Here is a 20,304-nt window from a genome sequence, read left to right on the forward strand (position 1 = left end):
CTGAATTAGGCATAAGGAAATATTTGTCATCTAAGTTGTGACAGGTGGTGATGGAGGGTTAGTTTTTTTCCTTACTGATGCAGATTTGTTTGCGTATGTAAGGATGGAGGAAGACTTTGGGGTTGGAGTTATGCTGAGGATGCACTGAAAAAGCATACAAGAACTGTATTTTATTCTGCCTTGTGATTTATACAAATGTATGTAGTAGCTGCAGAAGGTGGGATTCTGGAGGTATTGCCAATGGTTTATCGTATGATTTCAGCTAGTGCAGGAAGGAGTGAATAAACTGAACGACAGGCATTCTACTCCTGTCCTGCTTCTGGCATTTCAAACACCTCTGTTTTTGCCAATTTTAGACCAGCCTTGTGAAGCTGCTTTTGATGCATTGGGCAAATCCTAATCTTCTTAACTGCAATAATGAAAAGCCTTCAGGTAGGTGAAAATCCATGTATATTATGTATGTGCTAGTTACTGTGACACTGTTTTCTTTCCTTCTTGCTTTCTTAGTTATACACACAGAGGCAAACATCTGTGTGTATACATATAGTTTATATGATGTGTAGAGTTATATATACATATGTGCTTGTGTATATATTTTTTTTCATATATTGCTGAGAACTGGTAGTCATGCTCATGCAGGATGTCATATCAAATGATAGCATGTTCTTCCACTTGTGGCATTCCCTGTTTATTTTTAGTTATGTTTCTTCCTTGTAAGTTCTTCAGTGCTTTGTTGGTAGCTGCACTTACACTTCCCTGGTGACTTATTACTGAGTTTCCCTTCTCTGTCTCAATTGATGATGGTACAAAGCCTCATTAGCTGGAATCTCTGTAGACATGAACTGAAAACAAATTCACCATCCAGTTTTGAAGTGTAACACCTGTTGTTTCCCACAGAAGGAACCTTCTTAGACTGGACAGCAACATGGAGCTGAAGCACTGGCTCTGAAGATAATAGAATTATAGACTATAATCCCTTGGCAGGGATTCCAGATCAACTGGTCTAACCCAGTGATCAAAGCAGAGCTAATGTCAGTAATGCTAGATAGCAGTGTTGAAAAGAAGCAGTGTATGGTTGTTCAACCTTATATGCCTAGGATAAAAAGAAGGTACCCAGTAAAGTAGAAAATAGAATCTGTCTGTCAGATTAGGAGGAGAAACTTCCTTTGCGTAATAAAGCAAGATATGCTTCAAATAATGTACCGCCTACAAATACATTCACAGGGAACCTCATGACACTTAACCTCAGAAAAGTTGTTTGTGGTTAATACATGCCAGTTTATATTTGTATAAAAAGCTATGGACCAAACCGAGATCATCTAACAATACAACTAGCTAATCACATTTAGTATATATTTGACACAGTTGAGCTAACTGTATTTCTGGTCTGCGAAACACATCAGCTCTTCTGTATGTGCAAGACATATAAATCTAGTTTGTAGAAATGTAAAGGTTTGAAAAGGATTTAAGTACATGTTTTCGTTGAAATATGAAGTTGAAAATAGTTGTATTGTTTTTCCTGAAGTCCTGTGAATTATTGAATAGTACTTTGGGTCGCTACACAGTGAGAATGGGTTTGAGGTTTTGCAAACAACTTAATTCCATACTGATTTTACCTTGCCTGTATTTTCCCAGTAATTTCAAGTGTTATTTTATGATCGGTGTCTGAGCAATTCTTTCCATTTTATCAAGCCAGATGCTTAATCTTAATCTGATCTAGAGATTTGAATTTAAAGGAGATTTTCTGCACTGTTTTCTTTGCCTGATATCTTGGTGTTCCAATGTCTTAGATGTTGCAGCTTCTGAGTTTATTGAGGAAATGCTTCTGAAGGCTGAAATTGTTTGGGAGGAAAAAATGAAAGACCCTTTAGCTGTTTCTACTTTATCTCAAGAAGAGCCATATGAAGAGATCGTCCATGATCTGCCCACAATTTCCAATAAACTGTAAGTGTTTCTGTTGTTAAAGAGTGGTGCACTGAGGCCAGATTATGATTTGGACTGTATTAATCAATCTGTGAATCTCGTCTGTGTGTCCTTGGACATATTCAAAACCCATCTGGACATTGTCCTGGGAAACCAGCTCTATGTGCTTGAGCAGGGAGTTTGAACCAGATGCCTTCTAGAGGTTCCTTCCAACCTCAACCATTCTGTGATTCTATGATTCTATGTGAATTGATGGGTCAGGTAACTCTCATTTTGAAAATCTGTTGAATCATCTGTTTACTTTGTATCAGCTCATCTCTTTTTGTCAACCTTAATTCTGTAAATACAGACTATGAGTAATAAAATACATTGCTGTAATTGCCAGTAAAGTTATCTGGGGCTGCCTTAGCAGAATTATTAGGGGTTAATACTGTAGACCCAAACATCCTTTTATTAAGGTCGATAGGAATAGAGTAGCAAAACTGCCATTGCCTGTAAGAGAACCTGGAACAAGTCCTGAAAATAAAAATAATATGTGCAATCATATATAATGTGATTTGTACTGCTCCAGGCAGTACAAATTTGTAGTTAGATTTGTACTGCTTAAAATTCAAGTGGAATTAAGTACATTTTAGCAGTGTGAACTTAAAATTCAATATTGAATCGGAGAGTCAATTTGTGTCTTATATTGTAAATTTTGATCTTTTTGTGTTTTCTTGTGGCTCTTAAGAGAAGACTGTCATAGGTATGTGAAAAGAGGTGTAAAATACGTGTGAAACATTAATGGCAGTTTTATGGCAGTGCAAGACGTATTGATTTCTCAGATTCTCATTTCCAGATGCTATGATCCATGAGAATTTTTAAAAGTACAGATAATGTCTTTATACAGTATGCATTTGCTGTATATTTGAAGCATGTTGGTTGCATAAGCTTGTGACATATTGACATTAATTTTTCTGTAACAATCACTGGACAGTCTGTGAGAAAGAGACAGAGAAGATACATATTGCTTCCATTTCTTAATAGTTACAGTTTATAGTCTGCAGAATGTATTTGGATACATTAAAATCTGAAGAAATGAGGGACTGTCATGAAATGATCAATCTGTTAGATTCAGAATTCCATGGGATATATTTATATTTGGTAAAGATTACATATTTCATGGATAGTAAACAGTGTATTGTTTCTACTTTATGATTTGTAGTCATTAGTGTACATAGCTGGGTTTAGGACTCTATTGCTTATGGAATTATTAATTTCTAATTCTTGTTAATTCCTTACAAAATAAGCAGTCCTCTAGTCTAACCCACTGTTTCAATAACTTGAATAATACTCCTGAAATTTATGTGGTGTTCAACTGTATGAATTTTGAGGTATGAAACTAAGGCTTTAGATTCTAAAACATATACAAAATCTTTATTTTTAATTATTGATAAAAGTTTTAATATCAGAACTAAAAGGTAGGTCACTCCTGTAACTCTGTAATGATGCCCAGCAGAAGAGTTATTCTTTAAAGTTTTAGAGACTTTGAGAGCTTTTTCATTGTTCTTGCATCTAGATGATGCATTTCCTTATGTTTTATATTCTAGAAGTTTGTTCTGTGGTGTACATATTGTGCTGGATACTGTCCTTTGATGGGAAACCTCATCAACCTCTGGAATACATGACTTGAACACAGTAGAAGTGGTCTGAATATCTTCTTTCTCTACCCTTTCCTTCCTGAAATACATAGATGAAGAGAGCTACCCTTTGAGAGTTTTCTATATAGTGACCCTTTATATGACAACAATACAAACCTGCCATGACTGAAGAACTTCACTGGAAGTTTTGGAAAAGTAAAGCCCACTGAATGGAAAGACAAGGAAAACAGATTTACATGTGGAATTGGGCTAACTAACTGCTTTAGCATCTATTGGCAACTAAGTGCCAGTGTGTGACTGCGTCGAGTTCGGTAGTGCCTACATGAGAACGCAGTACTGAGTCAAACCAAAGATCAGTTTAGCCCTGAGCGCTGACTTTGACTGTGGTCCATTGCAAATAGCTCGAAGGCAGTTATAAGGATACGGTAAGCTTGAAGTAAGGCCACTTTGGCACATTCTCGAGACTTTCAGTGGTCCTAGGTTTAGAGACTTCCTAAGGTAGAGCTTTGCACTAGCTAGCTATCAGGCCTGCTGTTGGTGTAGGAAAGTATTAGCAAACTTGCTGGCCAGCCAACAATTCTGAGATGGGAGAGCTCTTGGAAGGCAAAAGTGTTGGTGTGTTTTGCCCATGCGTGATTCACTGATCACTATGGAAAATGTAGAAAATTGTGAGTGAACCATACCACACTGCAGATTTCCATTTTACTTAGAAATCCATTAATTATAATGTATCATCACCTGGATAGCAGGTGTCATTTCAAACTAGTTATTTCAGCTCTGTAGTAGCGTGCTTGTTCAATACTGAAAAACAAAACCTTACAGAGAGTTATTCTTCTAAATTATAGTAGACATATTTATAGAATCATAGAATCATTATGGCTGGAAAAGACCTCTAAGACCGTGAAGTCCAACCGCCAACCCATCACCACCATGCCTACTAAACCATGTACTGACGTGCCGTATCTACCTATTCTTAAGATACACTGAATTATCCTCCAGAGTGCTTCCAGGCTGCCTGTTAGAGAGGCAGCCTATATGACTAGTTTCAACCAATTTTTTACCTTTTCAGTGGCTAATATTGAAAGCAAAGAGTTTCATCCTTCGTGCTCTGTTAAAGGAGTCTGTAGGCAGATGCTAGGATGAAGATGTATGTCTGGTCTGTTCTTGTGTACCACACCAAATGTTTTAGTGCTGCAAAGAGGAGTGCACAATAATAATCCACATGTACCATTGCTTTGTTCAATATTGTGTCCATTCTTCATCAACTCTCCTGACATAAGTATGTTTAAACTGAGGTGATAAGTTATGTAAGAGTTCATGTGACTCCGTGTTGTGGACATATTGCTTTGTGGCCATCTCTGAGAAGGGAACAATATTCAAAAGCAGAGTCAAAAGTTATGAACAAACAATTACGAATAGCATGTGCTCTGTTAACAAGCCTAGTTTTGCTGGTTCCAGATTAAATTACAGTATTGATATCTGGAAGAACACTATGAAAACATGAATTGAAGGTCAGTGTCTTTACTCAGAAAAAAAAAGTTGAACAGTCAGTATCTTTGTATTATGTTAGGTTATCAAGCAGACCTGGTTTCCTTTAGGCAACATTGGGTTGATCCACCTGCATTCACGTTATTGCGAAGCACTAACTGAACAGGGCAAAACAGACTCAGCTTGGGAATTTAATTTAATTTATTGCCAATTGATAGAAATATTTGAGTATGAATTTGGATATAGGAAACAAAACCAAAACAGGATATAAACATTTATATATTTAGGAAAAACACCTTTCCTCTACTTTTCTGAAGCTCAACTTCACTCCTCTCCTCTCCTCTCCTCTCCTCTCCTCTCCTCTCCTCTCCTCTCCTCTCCTCTCCTCTCCTCTCCTCTCCTCTCCTCTCCTCTCCTCTCCTCTCCTCTCCTCTCCTCTCCTCTCCTCTCCTCTCCTCTCCTCCCCTCCCCTCCCCTCCCCTCCCCTCCCCTCCCCTCCCCTCCCCTCCCTTCCCCTCCCCTCCCCTCCCCCCTTCCCTCCCCTCCCCTTCCCCCCTCCCCCCCTCCCCTCCCCCCTTCCCTTCCCTTCCCTTCCCTTCCCTTCCCTTCCCTTCCCTTCCCTTCCCTTCCCTTCCCTTCCCTTCCCTTCCCTTCCCTTCCCTTCCCTTCCCTTCCCTTCCCTTCCCTTCCCTTCCCTTCCCTTCCCTTCCCTTCCCTTCCCTTCCCTTCCCTTCCCTTCCCTTCCCTTCCCTTCCCTTCCCTTCCCTTCCCTTCCCTTCCCTTCCCTTCCCTTCCCTTCCCTTCCCTTCCCTTCCCTTCCCTTCCCTTCCCTTCCCTCCCCTCCCCTCCCCTCCCCTCCCCTCCCCTCCCCTCCCCTTCCCTTCCCTCCCCTCCCCTCCCCTCCCCTCCCCTCCCCTCCCCTCCCCTCCCCTCCCCTCCCCTCCCCTCCCCTCCCCTCCCCTTCCCTTCCCTTCCTTCTCCCTTGTTATTGCTGCAAGTTATACTTAATCCGTTCCGTGAGGTATAGGTGGCACAGGACAGAGTTGCAGTTATTTCTCTCTGCCACTTCTTCCTTCTTGCTCTTTTCCTGTGCTTCAGCATGGGTCCTTCACAAGCTGCAGTACCTTCGGGGATGTACCTGCTCCAGCATAGCTCCTCCAAGGGCCACAGTCCCTACAGGGAAGTACCTGCTCTGATGTGGCCCTGTTCACAGCTGCAGTCCTTCCTGGGGAGTACCTGCTCCAGCATAGCTCCTCAATGTGCCACACAGGAAAAGAGCAAGAAGGAAAAGAGAAATAACTGAAATGCCTTCAGGTGGTGGTGGTGTCTGCTTCGCCATGGAGCACCTCCTAATCCTCTGACCTTGGTGGTCCCTCTTTTGTATCTCAGTCTTTTGGTTCCCTCTTCTTCTCTCCCTGTGGAATTTTCTGCCCTTTCTTAAATATGTTTTTACAGAGATGCCGCCAGTTTGGCCAATGGGCTCAGCTGTGTCCTGTGATAGATCCACTGCAGAGCTGGCTGAAACAGGCTGTGTCCAGCACGGGGCATAAAGTGACCTCTTCCCACAGAGACCCCCCTGCACCCCCTGTGTTACCAAAACCTTGCAACTTATGCCTAGTACAGTAATATGCAGGAAGTGCACTTTGTGTTACGTACATTTTAACAGCATCACCTTATAAGGATTTACAAATGTGTTTGTAATGTACCATTAATTAATAAATTGCCACCTTATCTGAGTGTTTCTTACTCTTTTGGAAAAGTATTATCATTTGTGAATAAAATGGTGGAACGTGGCCCATGAAAATGGGTGGAGTAGAGGCCAAGGAGTAGGAAGCTGGTTTTGTGTTGGAGACCACACTGTCATGTAATCGACATTTGTCTTTCCTTTCTATTACCAGTATGAGTTTCTTTGAAAGCTGACGGAGTAAATTAGCTAAAGGACAGAATTTTACTAACATTATGAGGTTTTTTGAAGGCTGACCAATGAAGCAAACCCAAGGTTTGCAATCTCAGTTTATCTGAAAAACCGTCTCAGTTTATCTAAAAAATACCCTACACAAAACTTCAAGTTAATTCCATGTATGATGGCTTATACACCTAAAAATTAAAATGTCTGTTCCTCCATACAACACGCAAGATTTTTTCCTGGTTAGGTATGCCAGTAACTGCGGTCCTACCTTGTTCAAATAAGATTACCCTAGATAACTCTCCTTCCTCTCTATTATGCAACAATAAGTCGTCTTAAGTCTCCCTTTGTGGTTAATTATCTATTAGTTATCCATTAATTTTCATAAAAGATGACAGTTTATGCTAATCCACTTGCCTATATTAACATAAAATCTTCCCTTGCACGGTCCTATAGTTCAGTTTTCAGTAGCATTGCTTGACTTCATCTTGTGACTGGTAGAAATAGATATGAATGTTAATATAAATATTTTCCTAAAAAGCTACTGTTTTCTGGAAACGTTTGTTTGATTTTTCAGTGTCTTCTTGAACCCAAGTCATAATGAACTGTTGGAGTACTTCTAGTATGTTCTTTCTTTCTTCATTCACATTTTTGTTGTAATATGAATTATGTGTCAGCATTTCCATCAGTTAAAGTCCTATTCATATCTCACAAATGCACATATTTTATAGGCTATTCTTCTGTACATCAGTGCATAGAACACACATGTTAAGGCATGTTATTATTGTCCTCTTAAGTTCAAAACATACCTGTGGAAACAGTAGGCACCTTTTTTCCCCACACTTTGATGCGATTTACAGTCGACTTCTCTTCTGTGACACCTGAAAAGTTTGTTTGGTTGCAAGTTTACAGCTGAATTTTAAGAAGTGTTTCTAATTTGTGTTTTCTAGTTAACACAAAAGTGGTAAGGTTAAATGGGTAAGGTTTCAGAAGAAAAAAACTGAATCTTCACGATTTATAAGAAACATCACATGAACAATAAAAAAGTTATAAGTGGTGGTGCTCTTTTTTTTAATATGTGAATTCGTTTGGCTTATGATTTTCTTTAAATCTTTCTTCTTCTTCTTCTCTGTGATTAAATCTTAAAAAAAATTCAGACCAAAGGAATCTGAGCAGTTTTGGATAATAGCAAAAGACTAGGCGAAAAGAAAACTTTATGTTTAATTAAGTTTTGTCCAGTTCTAAGTCTGGGTAAAATGTGAATCAGTATTAGTCATTTCTGCTTGTGGGTGTCACAGCTATTTCATTTCTTCTACAGTCTAATCACTGATGTATCTTATTCTATGATATCTGATTGCCAAGTTCACAAAAAGTAGTTGGATAATGGCTTTTCTGTTCTGCAGTCCAAATCAAGAAAAAAGTCAAAAACAGTTGACTTTTTGATCTTTTGTCCATGTGACGTTTGGTAAACATATTTATGACAAAATTATCTTAGGTCAAGCAGAGCAGTTTATAGAAATTTTTGTTTCACTGATGTTCCTCTAGACATTTTACATTAAAATGTCTGAAGCAAAACATCATTAGAAAGGAAATTATGTATATTTCATTACAATATGTTGAAACTAATTCTTTCAGTGTTTGTAGACTGAGGGTTACATCAAAACAAAGGTTTTTCTCATGTATGTTTTATTCAATGGGAAACTACTTTGACTTGTTTTCCAATGAATTCTGCTTAGAAAGTGCTTTGCCTCTGCTTAGCACTGTACCTTTCTAAAACTATGTATGTGTTTCAGTTCTGTGTCCAACAGCAGTTCTTATCCTGAATTGAAATCAGTTTTAGCTTTGGATCCTCCTTCATTTAATTTGAATTAACTGTGTGTGTAATCCTGGCTGTATTATCATCAGTGGTCAAACTCAAGTACCTGGACAAGCTGGAGAGGTGGGCCTGTGTGAACCTCATGAGGTTCAACAAGGCCAAGTACAAGGTCCTACACCTGGGTCGAGGTAATCCCTGGTATCAATACAGGCTGGGGGATGAAAGGATCGAGAGCAGCCCTGCTGAGAGGGACTTGGGGGTACTGACAGACGAAAGGCTGGACATGAGCCGGCAATGTGCGCTGGCAGCCCAGAGGGCCAACCGTGTCCTGGGCTGCATCAAGAGAAGCGTGGCCAGCAGGTCGAGGGAGGTGATTCTGCCCCTCTACTCTGCTCTGGTGAGACCTCACCTGGAGTACTGCGTTCAGCTCTGGAGCCCTCAGCACAAGAAGGACAAGGAACTGTTGGAGCGGGTCCAAAGGAGGGCTACAAAAGTGATCCGAGGGCTGGAGCACCTCTCCTATGAGGACAGGCTGAGAGAGTTGGGCTTGTTCAGCCTGGAGAAGAGAAGGCTGCGGGGAGACCTGATTGCAGCCTTTCAGTACTTAAAGGGAGCCTATAGGAAAGATGGGGACAATCTTTTTAGTAGAGACAACAGTGACAGGACGAGGGGTAATGGTTTTAAACTAAAACAGGGTAGGTTTAGTCTGGATATAAGGAAGAAATTCTTTACAATGAGGGTGGTGAAACACTGGAACGAGTTGCCCAGAGAGGTAGTGGAGGCCCCATCCCTGGAAACATTCAAGACCAGGGTGGACCGGGCTCTGAGCAACCTGATCTAGTTAGTGGTGTCCCTGCTCTCTGCAGGGGGGTTGGACTAGATGACCTCTAGGGGTCCCTTCCAACCCAAAACTGTCTATGATTCTATGATTCTAAGTTTGACAAAAAAAAACGATTTTGTTTTTTTAATCAGGTTAGACATCTGGGCTTTATCCCATAGCGGAATTCACTATTCCTGCATTCCCACATTGAGTCCACATTTCCTTTCAAAGGAATTACTCGCACATTTTGGCAAGGAGCTGCTGTACGCTCCATGACATTATCTCATTTTCACTGTCAGAGTCCAGATGATTATTTTTTAAGATGTTTGTGTTCTCAACTCCTGGGGCTGATTCCTCGCTAATTCCTCCGGGATGTGCAACACTGCCAAAATCATCCAAGATTTTGTTTTCCAGAAGTGTGATGTGTTCTGAAGTGTCAGTAGGGAAAACATCTCCATCCATCTAAGAATAGGTTTTACTTACATGTGAATGAAGAGTATTGTGTATCATTGCAGTAATTTCAGGAGTCTGCTGTTTGCTTGGGGTTTTTTTAACATATCACAAATTCAGAGCAGCTTTTGGTCATAAAATTTATCTTGGCTGTTGTCTGATTGAAAGTAAGCTAAAAAGTGGTGGAATTTAATTTTATTAACTGCAGTGGCAATATCTGTATTGAATGATTTTAAAATGTGGGTTTTTTAAAAAAAACAGTATTGTGTAGGTTAATTGTGTGTTTTAAATTCAGTTTCAAAATTGGCTATTGATTTGCCAGCCTAGTGCTGTCAAAAGCAGACTCATGCATATTCTCTTTGGCTTGCTGAGTTCTGCCTCAGAAAAGATATGCATAAAGGTGAATTTTAAATCAAAGTGGTTTGCTCTGTGTCTTTGGAAACAGACCAGCCTATGTGAACAGTTTGTTTCTCACCAATTTCTTTTTTGTACTTGGACCAGGAACTTGTATCCCAGCCCTGAATTGTGTCTCAGTTCTGTGTTTGTGCCACCCACATTTGGCAATCTTTTGTTGGTCTGACATCTGCAGGAGGAGCCTAATTGCTTTATTGATTCCCTTTGTAGCAATCCCCTGGCTTTACCGATTGCCAAGCAGGACAGTTTGCTGGAGAAAGACACCATGTTTAAAGATGCAGCTAAAGGCTTGTGTAAGCAGCAGTCTCAAGACAGCACGTCTGAAAACGTCACTGTGAACACTACAACCAAACTTGAACAGGTAACGGCAAGCAGTTTCCTGAAACATTTGGTAATGCTTAGGTCTGGACGTTGTAAACTGAATGAAGCCAAAGACCACAGTTTCCCCTCACCACCCAGCAGCGACGTCATTTGCGCTGCGGAGCCTTGCCTCCACCATCACTCCCTGCAGCCAGCACGGCCCCGCAAAGAGTTCCCTCTCCGCAGACTGAAGAGCTGCCTCCTGCCGGCTCCGGTGGCAGGTCAGCGGCTGTGGCGGTCGGGGGGCTCGGAGCTCCTCGAATTCCGTTCATGGTTCACAACAGGGGAGGGACAACTGTGAGCGCTGCCCAGGGTGTGCTCTGGTCTCCAACTTCGGTTTACAAAGGGAAGAGACACGACCTGGGAGACTGCAAAAACAAAAAGAATGTCTAAGGAATATTAAGTTGCAAAATAAGTGACTGTAATTTAAAGATAGGGTTTGCCAGATTTACAGCTGCAGTTTTACATCCCTTTCTTGTGCTAATGCATTACAATACTGCACTGATTATTTGGGTATCCTTTAGAGTTTTCTCCACAGGATCACAATCTCATTCAGTGTAGAGGGTGAATGCAAAAGGAGGCAATTATCTGTTGCTTGTAAATCTAGCATGTCCTGACTTTGAATGTTTAGGACTTAAATATTGTTTGGATTAGGGTTTTTTTTTTTGGTACAAGGCATTTTATTTTCTATTACTTGCGTTTGGGAAACAATATTCCAGAAGTATTTAGGCATTTAAGAAAAAAAGTACTTTAGAATTGGAGAGTTGGGGGGGAGAATTTCCATTGAAAATAATTTACTGTGGATTTGAAGCATGACAAAGGAGCAAGATACTGATGACATTCAAACCACTTTCAGTTCAAAAGAAACCTGCATAATTGCCTTGGCAGAAGCTTGTACACCCCACGGCTTTTTTTAAATGTCTTTCAGAGGAATGTGTTGATCATATGAGATCGATCAGTGAGTTTATATGTCAGTCATACGAGTCCATCTCTGAAAACCCTCAGCTTTGGAATCCCTTTAGAACAGCCACTTCCCTATTCAGTCAGAAGATACCACGAATTGTTTTGCACTTGGCTTACATCTTGTTTTCATGTCATACAATTTCTGGCCTTGCTGACTGTGCAGTGATGTGATGAAAACACAGTCAATCCAAAAGAGAAGCACTGCTGGTCAGAAAAGTAAATGCTTGCAACACTAATAGGAGGAACCCTCCCATAATTGTAGGAAAAGAGAAGGAGAAGTTTAGCTTAGGGTCTTGCTGAGACTATCACTTGCTTCTAGGTCTTCAACCCGAGTGTGGACAAGAACATATGTACTTCCTTCTGTTTGATTGTGTTTTGGTGCAGACCTAGCTAAAATTATTCAGATTTTCATTATCTCTAGGCTAAACTTTTGCTTTATACTTTGTGCAGTAAAACATATGCAGAAACTGACTGGAAGAAGAACAGCTAATCTTCCAGGTGAGAAAGACCAGCAGCAGGTCTTCATGCTGGTAGTTTTGTCCTCCACCATGATCTAGAGTCACTTCAGGGTACCAGGGCAGATTTTCAAAACTTTACTCCTTCTGCTGTTTGACCCTACTTCAGTGGAACTTCCCACAACAGTTGCAAGTCAAAGACAAGACCGCAGAATTAAAGGTGAATCTCTTTTAGCTCAATTAGCTGAGAAATTTCCGCAGAAAACACTCTGTAAAATACTTCTCTAAACAAGTCACAAGAAATGTGTATCTCAAAGTATTTTAGAAGCAGTAAAAACTAAGAACCTTGCCCAGTACATGCATTTGCTGAATAAGGAGTGATGCTCACTTGGAAAAGAATAATCAGGAACACTCCTAGCTGGGAAATCAGCACTAACATGGGATAGGTTAGAAACCGTGCTATTTCAGTGTGTTTTTATATGACCGGTTGCATTAAAAAAAAATCATAGATGAACAGAACTTTTCCATTGGCAAGGGCTTAATGAGCTTTAGCTCTTATGGACAAAAGACTGTAAAACAGTTCAGTCACTTCAGGAAACAGTTTAATTTTAGTAAACTAAAGAATTCCCATATTTTGTCAAATGAAAATGTGGCATTTTTCTGAAGTGACACAGTTGTGATCCTGGAAATACAGTGATTGTATTCTGTACCACTTGCCATGCATTATGAAATGTAGGTATATGTATATCACATCCATATTTGTGTATATAATACATAGATCTTAGTTTTCGGAGATGATATTTCCAAGTAACGCTTTTTTTTTTATTTTTTTATTTCGCAACTCAGGAAGTAAGATTTTATTTAGTACTGATACCAACTGAAAGTTTTGAACAACACCTTACCACTACCCCTGCCCCTTGGATATACTAATTCTAATGATTTGCACTATCTTTTATTCTTACCAGTTGCGTTCCAAACTACACTCAAAGTAACCATGTTCTGTGTAATTTTTCAATAGTATATGCAGAGTCATTACTTGGATTTTATATTCATACATTATTGAAATAGATCAGCAAGATATTTCATATGCTTTGTGTTAGAAATATACATTCTTGGGCAATATGGCATGCAGATTAGGCCTTTATTGGGGGAACATAGAGAAAAATTTCATCTTATTACATCTGAAGCATGTATTTTTAATAGAGAAAGCTCATAACTTTTTTGGCATTGAGAAAACTAACAGCTCAAATTTATATGTAGCCTCAGGTTTTTTTAATTGCAAAAATGATGAAAAAGAGCCTTAACAAAATATTATTTCTCACAAAGTGAGATTTTTAGTACATGAAGCTTAGGAGATGGGGATCAAATGACTACATCAGTAAAGCAATTTGGGTCTCTCTTGGCTTGTAGTGGCTTTTCCTTTTTCCTAAGTAAAAGATTTTCTTTGATCATCTGTAAAGTCAAGGTCTGTTCTGCCAAACAAAGAAAGCAGTAAGAGTAATTTCCAGAATTTTATCATAGCTGGCAATTTCTCTTCCTCTCAGCTAGGAAGGATATTTTTTTTGACAGCAGATTTAAATTACTGGCCTGGAATTGAATTATGTGCTTCATGCTACAAATAAATATAGATTAAATCTTTTATTTTCCTTAATTGGGTCTTTTTAAAAAAATATTTTGTCTTTGTCTTACAATTCTTGTTTACATGTTGTTGGCCATATGAACTGTAAGATAGAGTATCCCCTGATACTGTGATTGTTCTAATATCATTTTCCACATACACAGGGGACAACTGTGTATATCATAGTATTACATATAAGAGCTAGAATGCATACTTATTTCAGTGACACAAGTATGCAAAAAAATTAAAAATCATTAGAGTTTATTGTATGAGCAGATTGTGAATGCTGTTAAGTGCATGTAATTTAAATGAGTAAATAGGAATCTTCATTGTTAGTATTACAAAAATCTCAAAAACTAATAACTTCGAGGCATAGTTATATTGGAACTTATGCTGTATTTAGCACTATTTTTCTTTTATGTCTCATAAAATATGCATCATGCAATCAGCATGATAGCCAGATACATGCATCGAGGTGAAAAAATAGAGAAAACTCATCTATATGCTCAGAAATATAGATTAAAAGAGCAGAATTTGAAGGTGCCAACAAAGAAGTTATTAATAATGTAAAAAATGTTTAGTACCAAGTGAAATTGATTGTGGGTTTAAGGCATTTAAAGTTTCATATTTCTATGTGATTTATTTTCTCATTGAGCTGTGAATTTTGATGCGAAGTCTGTTAGAAAATGGTGAATCACAAATTCCTAAACTTCATAGAAAAAAAAAAGTTGATGGAAAAAGATTTCAGTTCCCTTACTTGGAGTTTAACTGAGCACTGCACATTTCTAACCATCTGTCTGTAGAGTCAGCATCTTTGGCTCTACCTAGACTGTGAAATAAAAACAAGCCAGGGCCCATTCTCTGGCCTAGGGCTATGTGGGATGGGTCAGTGCTCATCCATAAAACAAAACTCTTTACTCCCTCAAAAGCTGGGGCCGTGTTCAAACAACCTATGGGAAGTGACCGTTGGCATGTGACCTGAATGACATCCAGGTATTACCTGCATGAGTGCTGGCTGCATGAGCCAAGCATGTACAAGGAAGTGTGCCAACAGTTCAGAAAATATGGAGATTCCAAGAGCAGTGCTCAAATCCACACCCTTCTTTTATTTACAAATTAAGAGATTTGTCTCTAGCCTAGCGTAGATTTAATCTTTATAGAGATAGATTAAGAGAAACTCATTCTTTGGCACTGATGTTCTGAGTTTCGTTAGTACCCAAGGGAGTATAGTGATGACCTATGCCTCCTTTGTTCCTGCAAGCCAGGTGAGCACGCTTATAAGGGAAGGAGGCCACAGGCTGCTGTCTTTCATCTGGTTTCTCTCTACAAGACACTTTCAAAAGTTCTTGGAATTCTTTTGTTCATTTCGTTCTATTCCAGTGTGCATCATCAAAAACAAATGTCAAAACATAATTTACTTTTTTTTGCCAAGTGGAATTCTTGTTTTCTAGTCAGCCTTACATCCAGCTGCCGTGATTAAAAACAAAAAGAGAAAGAAATGGCATCTTCTATGTGACATAAAGATTTGTGTTCACTTTAATGGGGGGAGGAGTAAACATCTAGAATAGGTAGACAGAAAGACAGGTACAGCAAGCAACCTGTGTAAGTTTGTCGTGTTCGAAACTCATGTTCAGAAAATACAAATATTTTAAGAAGAAAGTACTTTAAATACACAGGAAAAAGCAGAATAGTCAAAGTAACATTTTGATAGACTCCACCATTTTAGAGTACATCTCTTCTGAAAAAAATGAATCAGTGAGATGAGGACTGTGGGAAGCTACATCGTGAAATTTCCAGCTGGCCTATTTCACTGTTTACATGTTGGAGTAAGTACATTTTACATGTATATGTAAAAAACAATCATACATTAGCAAACTCTAGTAAATAACCTCCTTGAGATACTTACTCTTGTATACATATACATTTATTGCTTTTTGGACTTAATCGAATGAGAGGTGTTTTTTCACAATTTTTATGGGGAAAGAAGGAAAGCATCATTCAAGTGTGATTGGGCACTACTGCCTCCTTGTCCTTGTACATCTATGCAGCTAGTACCTCTAGAACTACTGTTGTAAGGTACCTTTTCCTTAACTTTTTTATGGGTTGCTACTTTATCTGTCTAGTTCAACATCTGTTGCAGATGGAATGCAGATTAGATGCTTGCCTTTCCTGTTTTAGTGGGTGAGCGGAAAAAAGTGAAAACATCTCTTAATAATATTCATGCTGTTACATGTGTATGAGGTTTACATATACCATTTTAGTTGTTAACATTTATTGCCTGTTGGTAGAGCTGATAAAAAAAGAAGACAGGTGTCTGTGAGGAGTTTGCCTGTTTCCTCATATACTTATTCTAAGCATTATTTTCTAATGGATGTGTTTGTCTTTAGAGGAATAATAAGGAAATGATTAAAGACTAAAGCAGAAGTCCCAAATTTTTCCAGTCACTGTATCAGTCCCAAAATGGAAGTTTTTTGAAGTCCACAATACTATCATGAAAATCTCCAGGACAGAGGTATTACAAGAAACAAAAATGCAGTTATAGCTATAGCACTTGAAGTAGAGAAAAGAGTAGAAGCGTGCTCTCCATACATAAAAGGTACTGCAGGGCTCTGGGACTCAACAGAAGCTGCGACCTTGCAAGCCCTGCTTACACAAACTTTCCCTCTGTGAGGAGCTGTGGCTTCAGACATACAGTCATAGAATCATTTAAGCTGGCAAAGATCCTTAAGACCATCAAGTCCAAGTTAAACGTAATACTGCAAAATCCACCACTAAACCATGACCCTAAGCGCCACATCTACATGTCTTTTAAATACCTCCAGGGATGGTGAGTCCACCACTTCCCTGGGCAGCCTGTTCCAGTGCTTGATAACCCTTTCAGTGAAGAAATTTTTCCTAATATCCAATCTAAACCTCCCCTGACACAACCTGAGGCCATTGCCTCTCATCCTGTCGCTAGTTACTTGGGAGAAGAGACCGACCCCCACCTCGCTACAACCTCCTTTCAGGTAGTTGTAGAGAGCGGTAAGGTCTCCCCTCAGCTTCCTTTTCTCTGCACTAAACAACGCTGGTTCCCTCTGCTACTTGTCATAGGACTTCTCTAGACCCTTCACAAGCTTAATTTAACTTATTACATGCCAGGGGATATTTCTTAGGATTAATTTTGCTCTGTTTTGCAGTTTCTTTAGTGATTAAGCTTTTGTCTCATTATTCAGTACTGGACTTAAAGACAAGAGTAGGTTGAGTTGGGCAAGTGACTGAAAACCAAGTATAGTACTTGACAGTTTGTTTGGACTGTAACCAACTGTGTAATGGTAGGATAGCTAAGACCACAGAAAGCTTGGAAGCTAAGAAAAAATGTTCATATTGGCATGGCACAAGTCAAACATGCAGATAAAAGGTTTCTCTTGCATTTTGTTTTGTGCTAATGTGAGTCGTTATCTTTTGACAAACACCTTGAACCCACAAGAATATTTTGTGTAAAGTGAAGTGTGATGATGATATTCTACAATTTGTATTCGTATTTCTCTATTTGTAGACTACAGAAGCTTTCAAGGTTTTATAACTTCATTTGTACCATGCCAGCATAGGAATATGAGTAAAACTGGTGAAATATTTAAATAGAAAAAACAACAAGATTTTGGTTTATGTTGTAAAGGATAGTGGTTCTGCGGTTGTGATGTCTGGTGTGCATCACTTGTTTCTTCTTGGTAAAACAGAAGAATAAGGAATGCCATCTGTTCATTGGGTATTTTGATACTGGTATGCAGTACTCCTATTTTAGAAGGAAAATATTGATAGGGTCAAAGATCTATGATTTAGAGAAGATCCAAATGCACATCTAATTCATCCTGCTTGTTTATGACTACAAACTTCCCAGTGTTTGCTCATGATCACCTAAAAATTGCATGTGACTGAGTGTTTGGGTGTGTGTTTCAAGAATCTTGAAACATTGAGACAAAGAGAGATTTTTAGTGTTATTTCATTAAGATTAAATTCTTCAGCAATACCACATAGTGCAGCTCTGAAAAACGTAGGAAGAGAACCCAGAGTGACATGATTTCTGAACTAGACCTTAAACCTGTGGAAACTGTGGAAGTTCCATAGTTCGGGATCAGATCCCCAGTATTAAACACCAGTATCCATAGTCTTTTGGGTCTTCTCCTTGCCAGAAGCTCACCCTGTGTTCCCTCCAAAATGTCCCAGTCTGATTGCTGCTTCCGTCACTGCCTTCCTACCCCATGCCACTGCCAGAGGCTGAGGATACCTGTAGTTCCCCAAGAAGGGGCAGTGTCTGCTTTTCTCCTGAGCCTTCATGGTAAGCAGAATAGTAGAACAAAGAAGTTTCATCTGCATTATCCATCCTCAAAATAGTCCCTGAGACAGTATTTTAGTAAACTCAGAACAAGCAATTCAAATAATTCTACTGTCGTTCACATGAGGCATTCTGCTGACTTGCAAAAATTTTTTGGGCTGACATAAAAAAGGAATCAACCTACATTTTAAGTGTAGATCAGGATTTATAAGCACACTGCTTAATGTATCAAAGTCTATTTTGTCTTTAATCAAATTTCCATTATCACTGACTCTTTTTTCTTCTGTCTCCTATTCGCTCTTTTGGATTTTTTTTTGTTTGTTTGTTTCCTTAGCATTTACTTTGCCTTGCAGAGCTTATATTATTCCTCCTAAAACTCAGAAATATTGAGCTCATTTTATTCACCGGTTTTGACTAAAGTAGCTGCTTCTGAATCTCTTCTAGTCTCCTTGACAACATGATTCCCACTTCTTATTAACTTCCTTCTATTCTGCAGGAAAAATTCCGATAGAATATTAAATCCTGTATGATGAAGAGTAGTATGAGAGCTTTGTTAAATACTGGGCAATATATAGTTTACAAGTGTGCTAACTTTTACGATGTTGTTTTCTTCTGCTATAAACATTTAATGAAGAGAACAGGAGAATTGCATTTGAGCTGGGAATCTTTATGGCTTCAGGGATAGCAAACGGCACTCTAGTAGGGTTCTGTGTTCTTAAGAGTCCATCAGATTAATGCAGTTATACACCTTAACGTTGAGAATATTTTTTTATGTTCTTCTCTTACTTAAAATTAATGATGTGTAATTGTGTGGGAGGAGTGACAACTTTCCAGTTTCCTAAAGACTTTTTTTCCATAAATTACAGTGATCTAGGTTTATACTTTAGGTTAGAACGTTACGGTACAAAATGATTGGTTGTGAAGTAACATTATTTTTCTAATTTGTGTTTTCTAGGTCAAGCTAATGCCTCCAGCTCCAAATGATGACCTGGCTTCTCTGAGTGAGCTAACAGACAGCAGCCTGCTTTATGAGATTCAGAAGCGTTTCAATAATAATCAGATATATGTGAGTTGCTAGTCAGCTATCAACAGTAAGCTTTCAAAAAAGAACAAATGAGAGGATAGGAAAAACAGGATTACTATCATAACTACTGGAAAGTAACCTGCACCAGGCTCATTACTAATATTTAAATGGATCAAGACGTATGTGTGTGTGAGCCCTGCAATTTCCCAAGTTTATATAGGAAAGGCAGAAATAAAAAATGGAATGACACTTCAGATAGGTTTGGATTCAATTTATGGGTGTTAATTTCACAGAGGAAGTGTATTGGTAAAATTAATGGCCACATGTAATCTTCCTTCTCAAACCACCAAAAGGTCTCTCCATTTTTTAAGTTATGTTAATTTTAATAGATCACGTGATGACTGGAAATTTAAAAGAAATTTAGATTTAAAAGGCTTAGAATTCAGCATGAGAGGTTTAATTAGTCATTATCTCTTCCTACATGAAAGAAATAATTCTTTATATTGTAATGTTAAACATCTGGATACCAAATGAAATAATTATAGCAAGATTTTTGTAAAGCAAGTTTTCCCAGTTATGCTATAATAAACTTGGGAAGCATCCGGTTAAACGCAGATTACTTCTGCAGAAAAATCTGCACTTGAAAATTTTTGTATCCCTATTCATATCTTATTCACAACTTACTTCTAGCTTACTGAACAGTTAAGTGGCATGTTAATGAGAAACATGCAAATTATTTGTAAATTTATAAGTTGATTGCACTGCTTAGAATAATGGAATATGGGGAACTGGGATATTGCTGTGAATACCTTTGATGTTATGGGAACTTCAATTCTAGGTGTTATGACATTCAAGGATAATAAAAATTCTGGTTTTTAGAATCATGGATCAAATCCTATTTTACTATGAGTATTTCTTTTGCTTTATCTCACTTTCAAGGATGCCAAAACAGATAACTTTAACTGAGTTCAGGAGAATCCGCAGATACTTAGGATTTATAAAAAGGAAGTCTTCTTTTATTTTGAAATACTGAAGATTTCACCTAAGAGGTTCTCATGCCCTGCTCTGCCGTTCTCCTTAGCTTAATAGAAATTTATAGGCAGTGATCATTA

At 38.7% G+C, this 20,304-nt stretch overlaps 1 protein-coding gene across 5 annotated transcripts in view; it reads left to right on the forward strand.

The window, feature by feature from the left end:
* Positions 1-20,304, forward strand: part of MYO16 (myosin XVI) — a 411,384-nt gene that overhangs the window by 208,703 nt on the left and 182,377 nt on the right. For all 5 annotated transcript variants that reach the window (XM_075424696.1, XM_075424706.1, XM_075424665.1 and 2 more), the window contains 4 exons: positions 357-432; positions 1,791-1,944; positions 10,668-10,818; positions 19,124-19,234. In XM_075424696.1, coding sequence (XP_075280811.1) covers positions 357-432; positions 1,791-1,944; positions 10,668-10,818; positions 19,124-19,234 — 492 coding nt within the window. The remainder of the gene's footprint in view (positions 1-356; positions 433-1,790; positions 1,945-10,667; positions 10,819-19,123; positions 19,235-20,304) is intronic.

The sequence above is a fragment of the Opisthocomus hoazin genome, chromosome 1 (genome assembly GCF_030867145.1).
Source record: "Opisthocomus hoazin isolate bOpiHoa1 chromosome 1, bOpiHoa1.hap1, whole genome shotgun sequence".
Lineage (NCBI taxonomy): Eukaryota > Metazoa > Chordata > Aves > Opisthocomiformes > Opisthocomidae > Opisthocomus > Opisthocomus hoazin.